At 44.4% G+C, this 13,449-nt stretch overlaps 1 protein-coding gene across 3 annotated transcripts in view; it reads right to left on the reverse strand.

Moving 5' to 3' along the window:
- The window catches only part of ATL2 (atlastin GTPase 2), a gene marked incomplete at its 5' end in the record, with an annotated part of 39,302 nt that extends 27,736 nt beyond the window's left edge, over positions 1-11,566 (reverse strand). For 2 of the 3 annotated variants that reach the window (XM_082480381.1, XM_082480380.1), the window contains one exon: positions 11,506-11,566. In XM_082480381.1, the coding sequence (XP_082336507.1) occupies positions 11,506-11,566 (61 nt within the window). The remainder of the gene's footprint in view (positions 1-11,505) is intronic. The other variant, XM_082480379.1, reaches the window with a different exon arrangement.
- Positions 11,567-13,449: the final 1,883 nt, after the last annotated feature.

The following is a 13,449-nucleotide window of genomic DNA, read 5'->3' on the forward strand; positions in this document are numbered from 1 at the left end:
GATGACCTATTTGTCCCGCAGCATAAGAACACGGGAGCGAGAACAGCCAGCTGAACCTGCGTGCTATGAAAGTAAAAGACAGCCAGCTTTAAATGCGAGTTCCTCCCTTTAAGCACATTAATTGAAATAAGGCAGCAACATAGTTACCTTTAACTTTCAATCCAAATACAGCTTGAGCTCATTAAACATATCATTCACATCTTTTCATGACAAAAAAAAAAAAAAAGCACACACTAATTGCTAAACTTCAGCTGGTTTTAGATACAGTATAGGTTTTTGATCAACAAGCACCAAATGACAACTAGTCATCGCTTCTCCGGACAGCGGGTTGGACACAGACAACTGCATACAGATGCAGCACATTAAAATAAATTTAAATGCCATTTGTTTTTTAATGACTTTAGACTTGGATTATGAACAAAGTCTAGAGAAGTCACTTTCATTAGCGTAGTGTTGTAAAACGTCCATAACATCAGAGCATCCTTCCATTTGCTCTATCCCAAGGAGTTACAAATACTTCACTCTGCATATCTTCAAGGTGGTACTCTTAACTTGTTCGTACCTGTGCTTTGCTAGAAGTCTGATTTTAAATCAAAGCTTCCAGTATGCCTACATACTTAACTCTCAGCATTCCTGAACACTTTTTCCTAATGCTCTACAGACACCACACATTTGTGTCCATACAAAAGCTATCAAAGTCTCCCCGCATAGTTCAATACAGATGCATGACAGGTTCCCACACACACCTGAATGGTGAAGCAAGCTGAAGTGGGCTACGCTAACCTCAAACCATCTGGCTTGAAATCTTCTTCTACCTCCGCGGCCTGAGGGAGTTCACAGCTTGAATCAAAAGCTTAAAATAAGTCAGCATGAGGAAACTGCTGCACCACATTTAAACATAATGCATTCTCTGAGCTTCACCTAGGAAATTTTCCTTAGAGAGAAAGGAGACAAACTGTTTAAATGTTTCTTGTTTTGGTGTAGTGAGCTGAGGAAAGTGTAGGCATGTGTGAACTGAGTTCCAGAGCACAGGAAAAAAAAAAAATAGGTTAACCTTCAAACCTTATTTGGACAAGGTAAAAAAAAAAAATCTGGCACGTCTACTGAAAAAACACACAAAAAAACCCACAAACAAACAACAACAAAAAAAAAACACTAAAATAAAAATCCTCCCTTTTCTCCAGCAGTCCTACTCCATGCAATAAACTCACACCAAGACCTACGTGAAAGCTATGGGGCTGCTACAGACCTTAATGCATCACTGCTTTCCTATTGCTGACTGGCAAATACTGCCAAGTAGCTCATTTTAAGGCCAGAAATAATTAAATGTTTTGAATATTTCAGCTATAAATAGGACTGATGAGCTAAGTTCTAAAGACTTGTTTGGATATCCAATAAGACTGACAGAGGAGTAGGGGAGGGGGGAAGACTCATTTAACTCTCTCTGTTCCTCCAGGGCAATGGGACATTAAGGGACAGATCTAGAACTGTTACATAAACTGTGAGCAGAAGCGGGAAGTACCTGAAGCTACAATTCTGCCAGAGAAGGGGAAAAAGAAGATATACTGATGACCTAGATACCTATGAAGCGTCATAACTAATCAAACAATAGGCTTCTCTACTCCTAAGTGCTTTAAATTGCTTCTCTGCTGAATGGTCGGCATATAGGCAGGAGCAGACAGCTCTCTCCCATAGCTATGCAAAATACCGGTGAGCTAGCATTTTGCATTCTCCATTTAAGGGGACAGAAAGGCTAGAAAGAGATGTTATAACGAAGAGGTGCAGGAAATAAGTCAACCCTCAAATTCAGCTATTTTCAGCAAATGCATACAAGTAAGAGAATACCAATAAGCAGAGACTAAGAGAGAAGCAGCACAAACCCTGACACAACCTAGTAAGTAGCAAAAAAAGGTGTTCATATGTATCAAAAGGACTGTTTTTCTGGAAGCACATCATGAACTTCGGAAGAAAGATGTTTCTCCATACCTACAAGGAACAACTTGGAGGGTAGGGATAGTGACAAAGCACGCTTCTCATCCTTCTTCCACTCTGCCTAAAAAACACGGCTATTATTAGCAAACGCACCGAAGGACCTAACAGGATCTCTACCCACAGTGAGGTTTACCAGTACTTTTCCAGCCCCCTCAAAGAATGCTGCTTCAGAATACTAAGGCAGATGAAAGCACCAAAAGGCCTCTTTCTTGCCTTTTCTCCCCTTTCTTACCCCATCCCCCAGGTTCTCAAGGAAGGGAATGAGAGTACACCAGATGTGACAATGCCCTAGTTCACTGTGGACTCTGGCAACGGCAAGCAAAAGCTCTGCGTGAACACTGCAGGCTAACTGGATCCTCGCAGGCCACACAGATTTAAGCTTCTGCTTGTATTTCAGAGTGGTTTTATTTAAGGTTGTTGCTCACCCAAGATGACTCAGTCAGAGTCTTCTAATTGGTTTAGGCCGTAACTACATTTTTATGTACTTCATATGTATACATACCTCATGTCAGCAGCTGGTAATTTAAACAATGATCAGCTAACTCAACCCAAGCTTTTGAGGATAGAGAGAAAAGAATAAGGTGAGAGATGTCTGATCTTCAGATTAGCAGCCAGAATAGGTTTAGTCACCCAGCTGCGTCTGCACCACAGCCACCGAGGAGCTCAGCAGCAATCAAAGCAAGCGCTCGCTTTTGCTGTCCAGGGAGGTATGCCGAAGGGCCAGTCTCCAGACTCGTTTCCCGGATAAACAAGCTGCCAGTCAGGAACAACAACAGGTTTAAGGAAACGGAGCAATCCAAAGAGGCTTTAATTTTTCCTTTTTGATCAAACCACTCTAACAATCTGAAGCTTCTAAGCAAAAGAGATCATTTAGTCCAGCCTCTAGTTTACGCTCAGCTTCTCACCTCCATGTAAGTTCCTGCAGCTAAGAGGGTCTTCCATCCAGCTTTTCCAGCACCGAACTCCATAGCTTTGTTTTATTAAAAAGTTCTACATTTCATTTCAGAGATTAATGAGCAGTAGAGGGAGAGACTGGCTTTACCTTAAGAAATTGCCTTCTCTAGATCACATAGCTAGCAAAACCGATACACTACCTACCTTCAGACACCTTCACAGAGGATTTAAATTCACCCTCCCTCTCCCTCCTCAACTGTTTTTAACCTGGTAGCATCATTAACACACCCACCAGATGAAAGGGAAGTGTGACAGGAGGGAAACACAACATGTGCCAACACAATTAATGCCCAGATCAACAATGTGAACCGAAACAGGAAAAAAAACCCACGCAAGTCACACAGGGAATTGAAACCACAAAGAAACAAATCACATTCTGCATGTGTTTATACTTTGTTTTCAACAGAAGAAGAGATTTTTCTCACACAGCTACAACAAAAGTAGTTTTCATCACAGTCCCTCTCCAAAGCATGTAGAGAAAGAGGCCTAGGCTGCCATATCACTTTCCTGCAATTAACCCATAATAATTGATACAGCACCTAACCATGTCCATATCCTTCAGAGCCCCGCACCTACTCTCCACGACTCCCTAGTCTCCGCCAGGCATTATTGCTGTTGCTGCACAAAAGTCCCTTACTAAGGCAACAGCTCAAAGTACATTTATTCTGCCAACGGGACAGTGCCAGTAACTGCCACCTCCTCCTCTCTCCTCTGTTTCAGGAGCACAGTGGAGTCTTACCTCCACCCTCACACAAGGGCTCTCCCACTCCTCCCCACTTCCAGCTCCACGCAGTACCACGCCGTCTTGCCTGCTAGTTTGGCCACATATCCAACACTGCTGAGAGTCAAGTCAGCTGAACAAACCAAAGCACCAGAAAAAGCAATCCAACACGAACAGGCTTCTACAAACTGCATCACCTCAAAAAGAACCCAACAAGCAGTAGAGCTGAAGACAAACAAAAAGCAGAGCTCTGGAGCCACAGAGCTTCATCTGCAGGGCACAGGGTCGGTTCAACTGCAGTGTTGAACAGTACAGGACCGCTGCCCTTGTTGGCACCACTGCCCTGGGTCCAGGCACCAACTTATCTTGAACAAACACAAGGTGATCTACAGTGCACTCTACAGCCTCTGAAACAGCAGCACCAGCACAATTGAGGGGAGGCACAAGCTGGTTAACTGGGCACTGGCACCAAAAGAAAAGTTCAGCTTTGTAACTACAACCTAGTTAAGCTGGAAAACTTCTCCAGACTCTCAGAACTCACAAGTACAGTTAAGAAGCGCATTCATGTGGAGACTGACTTAGTGATATGTGATAACACTGCAAAGATGGGGAGACAACTGGGCTGTAACTGGATCAGACTGTGTGTTGCCAAGGATTTGTCTAGATCTGAAAGAGCTCATATTTAGGCTGGGCTAGCCAACACATTTGTTAACCTTCACTTAACAACGAGGTTTCCTTCCTTTGCAAGTGGAGGTTAACACCAGTTTCAGGTTTGTCAATAACATAAGCTAGGACGTGGAACTGGTGGGAAGACCTTGAGCTTGGCTGGCACAGTCCTTCCCGTGCAAGAGGAGCATTCCCTTAAACATTCCTACTGAATATATTGTACCTGCTACAAGCTGTCTCTACTAAAGAGTACATTAAAGGAATTTTGATCTCAAAATCAGTTGTCACAAGGACGCTGTAAAACACTTCACCTCAGTAGCTCAGTTCCACGCAACAAGCACCTTTGTATCAGTTCAAAGGGCTCAAGACTTACCTACTTACCTAAGCTTCTTTAGCATCATTCACAACGCTTGTTACCACAGAAACCTCAGCCACTCCTAGCAGAACAAGGGTCTAAACAACAGAAGCATTTCTGGTTTTTAAACAGCATTTTCCTGGGATGCCAAATGCCATTGTTACGTGCATGCTAACGGCTGCTGGCCAGTCAAGCCTAGCGTGGAAAAAGAAGAGAGTAAGCCCAGAGGTAAGTCAAGCCAGACCATCCTCCTGAAAGGCACAAACACAGAAGGGGAGCTGATTACTACTTCTCTTCAGGTCAAGTTCTAGGACTAGTCTGAATACATCTAGCCAATCTAACTGCTCTTCTACAGGACAGCACAGCATACCATATGTTGAGACTACAAGTGGTTTAATATCCATCTTTCACTTGGGTGGAGAAGGAAGAGGGAAATACAACTGTCTGAAGACCGTATGTTTAACACCCCTCCCCAAACAACAGTTTAGTCTTTGTAAATCATATTTATTGTCCTCATTCTGTGGATCCATTAAAACTTTCCTTACAGTGTACAGAGCACAAAAGCCAGGGAGAGAAGTCCAGGTTTAGAAGATGAACCCAAACAGATATAGATAGCAGCGTGCTGCTCTTTAAAACTCACAAAAGCTTAATATGGTCAGTTCTAATGCACTACAGAAATAAGAAGTCAACAACTGCTTAGACTAAAGAACAGCTCAGTTTGATATTCGATTAATGAAACAGTGATATGTCTGCAACTCAAAGTACTTAGACTGAGATGCTAAGAATAACATTCAGTCTATCACAGGCCAACTTCCAACCTCTTTAAAAGCACCAGATCGCATTTTAAGGGTCTTCTCAAACAAGCAGGATTCCTAGTAGCATCTGAAGGTTCCACAAGTATTTAATTGCATCTGCTATCTAATTGCTCATAGTGGATAGCGTGTTTGGTTTTCCTGCTGAAAAAAAAATAAGCTTAATAGGAGCATTAAGAAATGCAACTTCTACTACCACCACTATTTAGTTTGAAAAACTTTTTTTTTTTTGCCTTTTCTATCTCAGAGCATAATGTGGTAAGTTCTCAATAGCTACTTATTTCTACAGTACTATTAGCTCTAGAAAATACCCTAGTCCTGTGCCCCAACCCCCAAAAGCACTACTTACTGCACTTTTCCAAACAATTTCTGTACTAAGAAGTCTGACACACTAGCCTTTAGAAAGATTTCCTTTTAAGTATTTTGCACTGCACTCACTCCCTCCCCTCCCTCATCCCCGTGACAAGCTTAAGACTGTTGCTTGGAAGAAAAGTGATAACTGCCTCGAGGGAAGCTTTAAGGCCATGTTTAGAATCACGCTGCCGTCATTAACAAAAACAATTCCCTAGTATTAGTCCAGAATTACAAAGTATTTAAGAAATTATTTCTCTTAAAAGCAAGATGACTTCTTGTTTTAAGAAAGTGATTTGGTTATATCAAGAACCTTAATCAAATTTTCTACATCAGTCATTTGCCCTACTATTCCACACCTAAGTAGTACATTGAAGGAAGCCAAACTTCTGCCTCATGTACTTCAAGTGACCATTCCTCCCCTGAAATCAGTACTGTGATGCGTTCCATAGTAGGCAGAGGACTGAGAGATGGTACCTTCCATTTTCCAATTGTTTAAGGTTCCCCAAGTAGATCCCACTACACAGACCAAGAGAAATGAACAGCCACAAGACCTTCTTTCTTACAAGACCACTTTCTTACATTTACCTGAGGAGCTGAAAATGCAGAAAAGGTTGAGGAGGGGAGGGAAACAAGTCTGCAGGCATCATAGGATTGAGCTTATAGAGACTGTTAAAATAACTGCACTCATTCTTCCACTCAGCAATACCACCCTGTTTGAGAAGATAAGAGGCGAGAACAACTTTTCCAAGTACACACAACATACAAGTAGTCCTAACACATCAGTACAAGCAGTTAACACATGTTCTCCGACAGGCTTCTACAATTTTCAATCCGAGTAAAAAAAAAAAAAGCACCTTGTTGTCCTGGAATTATTATACAACACATTGTTCAAAAGACTTCAAGACACTGAGACCAATAAGAACTTGTAAATTCAATGTGACTATCTCTGAGGTGATGCTGAAAAAAATGTATTACAATTTGACACTAACTACAGACTGGAACCTGATTCTGATCTCACTTGAGCAACAACTGCATAAGGGCAAATTAAGTTCTACTCTCAAATACCAGTCTACTGGAAATTACATTCTACACTTCATGTCTGTAATCTGTACAACATTTTATTAGTTCAAGCCTTCAACGTCGCTTCCTTCCAGGTTTTGGCTGCTATTCCAGTCTTTTAAGAGAAACCTGCCAAGACCTGCAGTAGCACACAAACCCCACCTTGCCATGCAGAAATCACTGGTATGCAGGGCTGAAAATGCAATCAGTCATTTGCTCATTGTCTGCACTGAAAATAAAGCTGGAAATACATCTAGAAGAAGCAAAAAGTATTAGATGAGACCTCTCCCCTCCCAGAAAAAGCATATCAAAATATCTCTCATACCATAAACAAACCGTAAATAGAGGCCCAGTAACTGAGCTGTAAGCCAAGTACTTTCCCAAAAGGCACTTTGTGTAGTCTTACAGCTTTGACAGTTCTCTTATCTATTCGTCCAAGACACAGAAGAGCAGGGTGATTCTTTTAGAAGCAGCTGGTCTTTCACAAATAATTTCTGCACAGGCCCAAATGGACTTCTCTTTCATATTATATTTTATTTCCTATTAGCCCTGCTTATGAGCTCATCGGGCTGGTATCAAACAGGAATGCCAATAGCCAGCTTACCTGCGCTCACTCAGGTCACTTTTAGTCAGACTGCCTTGGAGGCTGTATGGCTCAGTAGTGCCGTCTTTGGTGTCAAACATTCTGCTTTAAGTTTTTCCAACCTTAAAGAGAAGCCAGCTAGGAAGCATTATAAAGTCAGCATAGCTATTTGTTTAGTTAATAGTGAGAGGGAGAAAACGCTTATTTAGCGTCACAGATCATACTGAGCACAAAGATCTACTATTCTCAGAGCAGAACGAGATACAAACTAGTCTCCTTACCTCAAGGAGTAACATCCCATGGAGCAGCTGGAAAGCCCAGCGATAGACTCCAGGCAAACTAACTAGACAGCTTTAGGATATGCAAGAGCATGAACAACCTGCTATGGAGGTAATTCATTAAGTGAATTTACCAGCTACAGCACCGTAATGGTGTCTGCCTGTTCCCTCCCAAACACAATGGGGGAGGGTAAGCTCCTTGCTTTGCTGTACAGTGAGAACTCCAGTTCGACACCAACAGGTAGTTACTTGCCTAGCATTAATTTATACCCTAGACCATCTCCCAATAACTCATTTGTACAGCTACAGAATACAACGGGTGTTACCTTGAAGTCTTAGAAGATAAATTCAGACAAATAAGAATTGACAGTGGGGGAGGAAAGAGATCTTCAAATTCCTCCGATTTCATTCCAGGTTTCTTAAGTGGGCAGAGGATCAACTTCCGAATATAAATGCCTTCTGAGTTCCTCTGACTTTTATACTGAATGAGTTTCACAAAGCATGCTTAGCAAACACATGAAATCTTGCTTTCCTGGAAGTGAACACTACACAAAATATATTAATTTATTTCAGGGAAAAAAAAAAAGTTAAAGGTCAGACAAGTTAGCTACCAATGCTCTCAGAACATTAGCCCCTATTACATATTAATTTGCTGATAAAAATGACTTGATTATAATCCTTGTCCTAATAGACCTCACTCATTTCATATCAGTCATTTCTTCACAGCCATCTGAAATAGCAGACATCGACCTGAGCTACATTTTCATCCATTTGTTCTGGTGTTTCAGATACAAACCCCAATCCCACAAATGTATTCATGTAAATCAACTCCCTACGCAGCACTATCAGCTCGAAGTCAGTCATAGGATGAGATAATGTTCTTCATGTCAAGAACAACCTTCCAAAAACAAGGAAAGCTACTTCCATCTTTCCTCCAGGACACGTCAAAAAGTTCAGGTTGCTGAAAATGCTTTAAGAAAGAGACCCAGTTGTTCTCCAGTAAGAGTAAAGTCTTAATAACCAATGTATATAAGTACTTCTGAAAACTTCCAGTTATTTACAAATACAGCAGGCCTCCCTTTGTAGAAGCTTAGAAAATATTTTTGTGCCTTGTTCACCTTAGATAGTCAAGGTTAAAGACAAACCTTAAAATACTAAAGATTGGTATAGTAAGTTTAAGAAGTTGATGCAGGATTTAGCAAAAAAGTTGGAAAATGGCACTCAAACTGGCAGCTTGCAGATCACAGCAGCTCGCAGGCACAGCATGCAGCAACAGTAAAAAACAAGGAAACAAGTCAGTCTGATTTTAAAGTTTAAAACTTCCCATTTAAAGACTGTCATGCCAGGATACCTAAAATCATCCCCAGGACAGGGCCTGTTCACAACTGCAGTGCAGTAACAAAAGCATGTTCAAACTTCACCTTACATAGAAAAGTTAAGATTTCAGTGAAGCTTGGCAGTTTTCCTTATGAATGTTCTTGGAACAGTTAGAAACTTTTACAGACTGTGCTAAGATATACAACAGTATACTAACAACAGGCACAAAGTTAAAACTAGTTTCATCATAGTGATGAAGTGAAACCTGCAATCCAGCTTGCGTTAGAGACTAACAGCACTGAGGTTCACTACCAAAACGAGATGACCACAGAATTTAATTTACCTGCATTTCCATCTGCTTATTACATCTGTTTTTGCAGTTGGGCAAAACCCAAAGTCAGAGAGGATGTGATACTGCCATCAGGAGATAAGTGCTTTTTTACTACATGGGAGGAAAATCCCCAGCCCTTCTCCCCTCCAACAGACCCGCTCTTATCCAGTCTAGCCAGCTTGAGGCAGCATCCCTATTCTTATTAGGGCAAGAAGAGAAAACAATCCCTCATCTATCACAGTATCTTGCTCCAGTCAGTGGTACTTTATTAGTATAGGCAGTAAGCAAACATTAATCACCAATATTTAACCAAAACACAGGGACTGCAGCTGGCACAAGGCACCCAAGAACTATCAGCACTCCTGCAAGACCTGGCTCAAGCATTCCTGCCCATCCAACACAAACTAGAGCTACCTGAGCGCCTAAACTAGGAGAGTGTCATATTTAAAGGAATGCTTTTATGACAGTTCAAGTAAAACTGTCCTGTGCTAGAACTATTTCATAAATGTCTTTAAGTTGCAGGCAGGCGAACATGAAAAGGAAAGAATACAGCCTTCTGCGACCCAGCTCCCTGGTTTCAAAGGAATTCTAGTTGAAACACCAGAGAGCTATTCCTATTATTTGAGGGGGGAACTGTAACATCATTAGTGACTTTAGGGCAAGCTAGAACATAACAGCTGTTAAGCAACACTTAGTAATGGTACAGGAGGAGTTATAGGCCTCTCCTGTCACATTTCTCTTCTTGTAACTGTTCCAATCTACCATTCTGCTTTATTTCATTGTACAGAAACCTCTTTGGCAGGCAGGCACAGGTCATCCATAGCTGTACACACAGATCCAACCAATTAAGTTGTTCCATGCCTAAAGTACACAAGTTAACAGTGACATGCACGTTTCCACCACTAATGATGACACAGCTACCTTAAAGGCCGTTTATTACAGGTGTGCTGGCACTTTTATGACCCTGAGAAAGTTATGCAACAAATCTAATGCTTTGAGATTATTAAACTCCATCGTGGTAAAAACACGAGAACCACGAAAAAAAAATTCAGCAGTGCTGGGGAGGGGTGGGGAAACCAGTACCCAAGCAGTACCATATCTTCAATTTCAACCTCTAGACCCATTCTTGAATTATTAAAGTCACAATCAAAAATTTCCACATGCTCAGAAGCATCGCCTTTTCCTCCCTAGAAAAAAAAAGACAGTAGAGGAGTCGCTCTGCACACCTGCCAGTCTATAGCACAGTTAGATTTCCCAGTCTCTAGTTGGCTTGCAAATGCAGCAATCAAAACCATTAGCGGCACAGGGCATCTGCTCGGATTTGTGTGTTTAACCGTGCCCGGTCCAATCGCTCTGCTTCCAAATTAAGTGAGAGTTATACAACAAAGATGTTAAAATAGTGCAGTGCTAAAATCCTTGGGTGATTCAACTGAAGTGTTCAAGGCAGCACAGTCCTCGCAGGTCTCCCCCCGCGGGGTACGGCAGAGAGAGGGTTACAAGTTCTTTTCAGCTATTCTTGAGAAAGATACATATTAAAAAAAAAAAACAAACCCCAAACCAAACACACACACCATTCTGCGCAGACTCCAGCACAGCCCAGGCTGAACGCGGAGCCAGAGACATGTCCCACCGCCACCAGAGGATACATTACAAGCAAGAGCAGCGCTGAGAGCAGCGGGGCCGCACGGGGGACGGGCCAACAGCCGCCTCCTTCCCCGCGTTCTCCCCTTCGCAGCTGAACGCGCCCCTGAGGAACCGGGCCCGGGCCCGGCACCGGCCCGCACTCCCCCACCCACCCACCCCCCCCCGGTCACAGCCGCCCCCGCTCCGGTGACCCCCCTCGAGGGCAGGCGGCCACCCCCGCCATTTTGAGGACGGGGGGGACGACGACGACGACACCGGGGCCTCCCCCGGCGCGGCGCCGCCCCGACCCGACCCGTCCCGCCGCCCCAGCCCCGCGCCTCCCGCGGGGCCCCCGCCGCCGGGCGGCCCCGGGGTCGGGTGGTGGTGGTGCGAGGTGAGCGTGTGTGTGAGGTGAGCGTGTGCATGGGGAGGCGGGTGTGTGTGAGGGGGGAGCCGTTACCTGCCGGGTCGGGCCGTTGGCGGGCCGGACCCGCGCGCCGCGCCGCGTCCCTTTCCGCCATCTTGTCCGGGTTTAAAATTAACTCGCCGTGACGTCAGAGCTCCGCCGCCAGACCTTTATCGCCCGCCGGCGGCGGCGGCGCGCGGGCAGGGCGGGTCCTCGCGCCCCCCACCCCCCGGCTGCCCCGCCCCGGCGAAGGGCGGGGCAGCGCATGCGCAGCTTGTGGCCACAGCCCCCTCCCCGGGAGGGAGGCGCATGCGCAGTGGCTCCCCGCCCGGCGGCGGGCAAGATGGCGGCTTTCCCCCCCTCTCGTCCCCGAGGTCGCCCGTCGTCTGAGGGGAGAAGCGAAGTACCAGGCGGTGTGGGAGCCGCTCGGTGCTGCGGGAGAGACACGCGCTCCCCCCACACAAAGCGGGCTCTGCTGCCCGGCCCGGTTCCCCCTCAGGCTCCAGCACCTTGATTTGAGAGGGGCCTGGTGATAGTGGTACAGCGGCTGAGGAGGCCCAAAGGCCACACGGGACATCTCAGGATGAGCATCCCTGGGGGATTCCTCGCTCATCGGCCCACTGCTCCCAGTATAGCTGGCTCCAGTAGGAAACGCAGCCAGACAGTTGCCAGTGTGCCACCAGGCCCATCCCTTCAGGCTACCTGGTGGCACCCACCTTTCCCTGCCCTGTATGGTGGGCTCTCGCTTCCCTGTTCCACCTCTGTTGGGCTACAGGGATGGCCAGGTAAGCGACCCACGCGCTCTGCGCTTCTGGCTCATGAGTTCTCGTTTGCTGTGGCATTTGGGCTGGAAACACACAAGAGGACAGCTCTGAAGCAGAACAAGCTACACAAGTTCCCAAGGGTTTGGGAAAAGAGTCTTGTTCCTCTAAACCCCAAGTGACCTTGCTGCGTCCTTTCAAAAGGCCAACTGTTAAAGTTAGCTGCCTTTACTGCACAAGGTTTTTAGGTCCGTGAGGTTTCCTATTGCTAAAGGTTGTGTAAACCTTCACAATCAAATTGGTCAGTGTGACCTTGTCACTCGTTACAACACATTTTGTGTGATAAATCAGCATGTAAAATGGGCAACAGCTGTGCAAAAGCTTACCTCACCGTGGTAATGCTCTCTGTAGAAGCCATTTTTCCTCAAAGTCCTGAGCTATGCTAACTTATTGGGTCCTGGAGATGCATCTTTTGAGTGAGAGCCATCTAAAAAGTAAGCAGAGTTTGGTTCTGCCCAAATAGAGGTGCGAGGGAAAGCTCAGAAGAGATCTTCAAAGCAAAAACCAATGGGCTGTCCCTGGAAGTGCTTTGCAAATGTTCTCCAAACCCTGCTTTTGGTCCTTTATTACTGAGGTAGCACATAAGGGTTGTCCTGACATTGGGGTCCATTACACTTGGTGCTGTGCTTACCATGGCTGTCCTTGCCTCAGAGAGTTTAATGCCTAAAACACATTAAAAAGACATTGAAATGTCTAAAAGATGCTGTAATCACAACAAGTGAGAACTGCAGAAGGATAAAATGATCAAACCGATAATCATGTATTCAATTATAGTTATGCCACTTGTAATAATAAAATACGTAAACTGTCAAGAACTTTATTATTCTAGATTTACATCAGTGTAAATGGAAGCAGGATTCAACTGCTGTGTACAGAAGCGTGGGTATGAATGCTAGAAAAAAAAAAAAACATTGCCATTGGCCTTTTGCAGTTTAATACCCTCTAGTTATTTGGGGGAAATGAGTGTGCCATTGCCTGTCCTTCTAACCTCATCGCCAAGTCAAGAGGAAAACCTCTGTTGAACTCAGAAAGAAGGCAGAGCACACTCTACATACAGAGGTATTTCAGAAATACACAGGAAATCAGGCAAAGGGAAATAACTTGAAGTAAAACACCCTGAAAGCTAGAAACACTGTTAACTGACAGGCCTAAGCTTCAGCAGCTCAATATGAAAACT

This window comes from Vanellus vanellus (genome assembly GCF_965231255.1).
Source record: "Vanellus vanellus genome assembly, chromosome: 3".
Taxonomy (NCBI): domain Eukaryota; kingdom Metazoa; phylum Chordata; class Aves; order Charadriiformes; family Charadriidae; genus Vanellus; species Vanellus vanellus.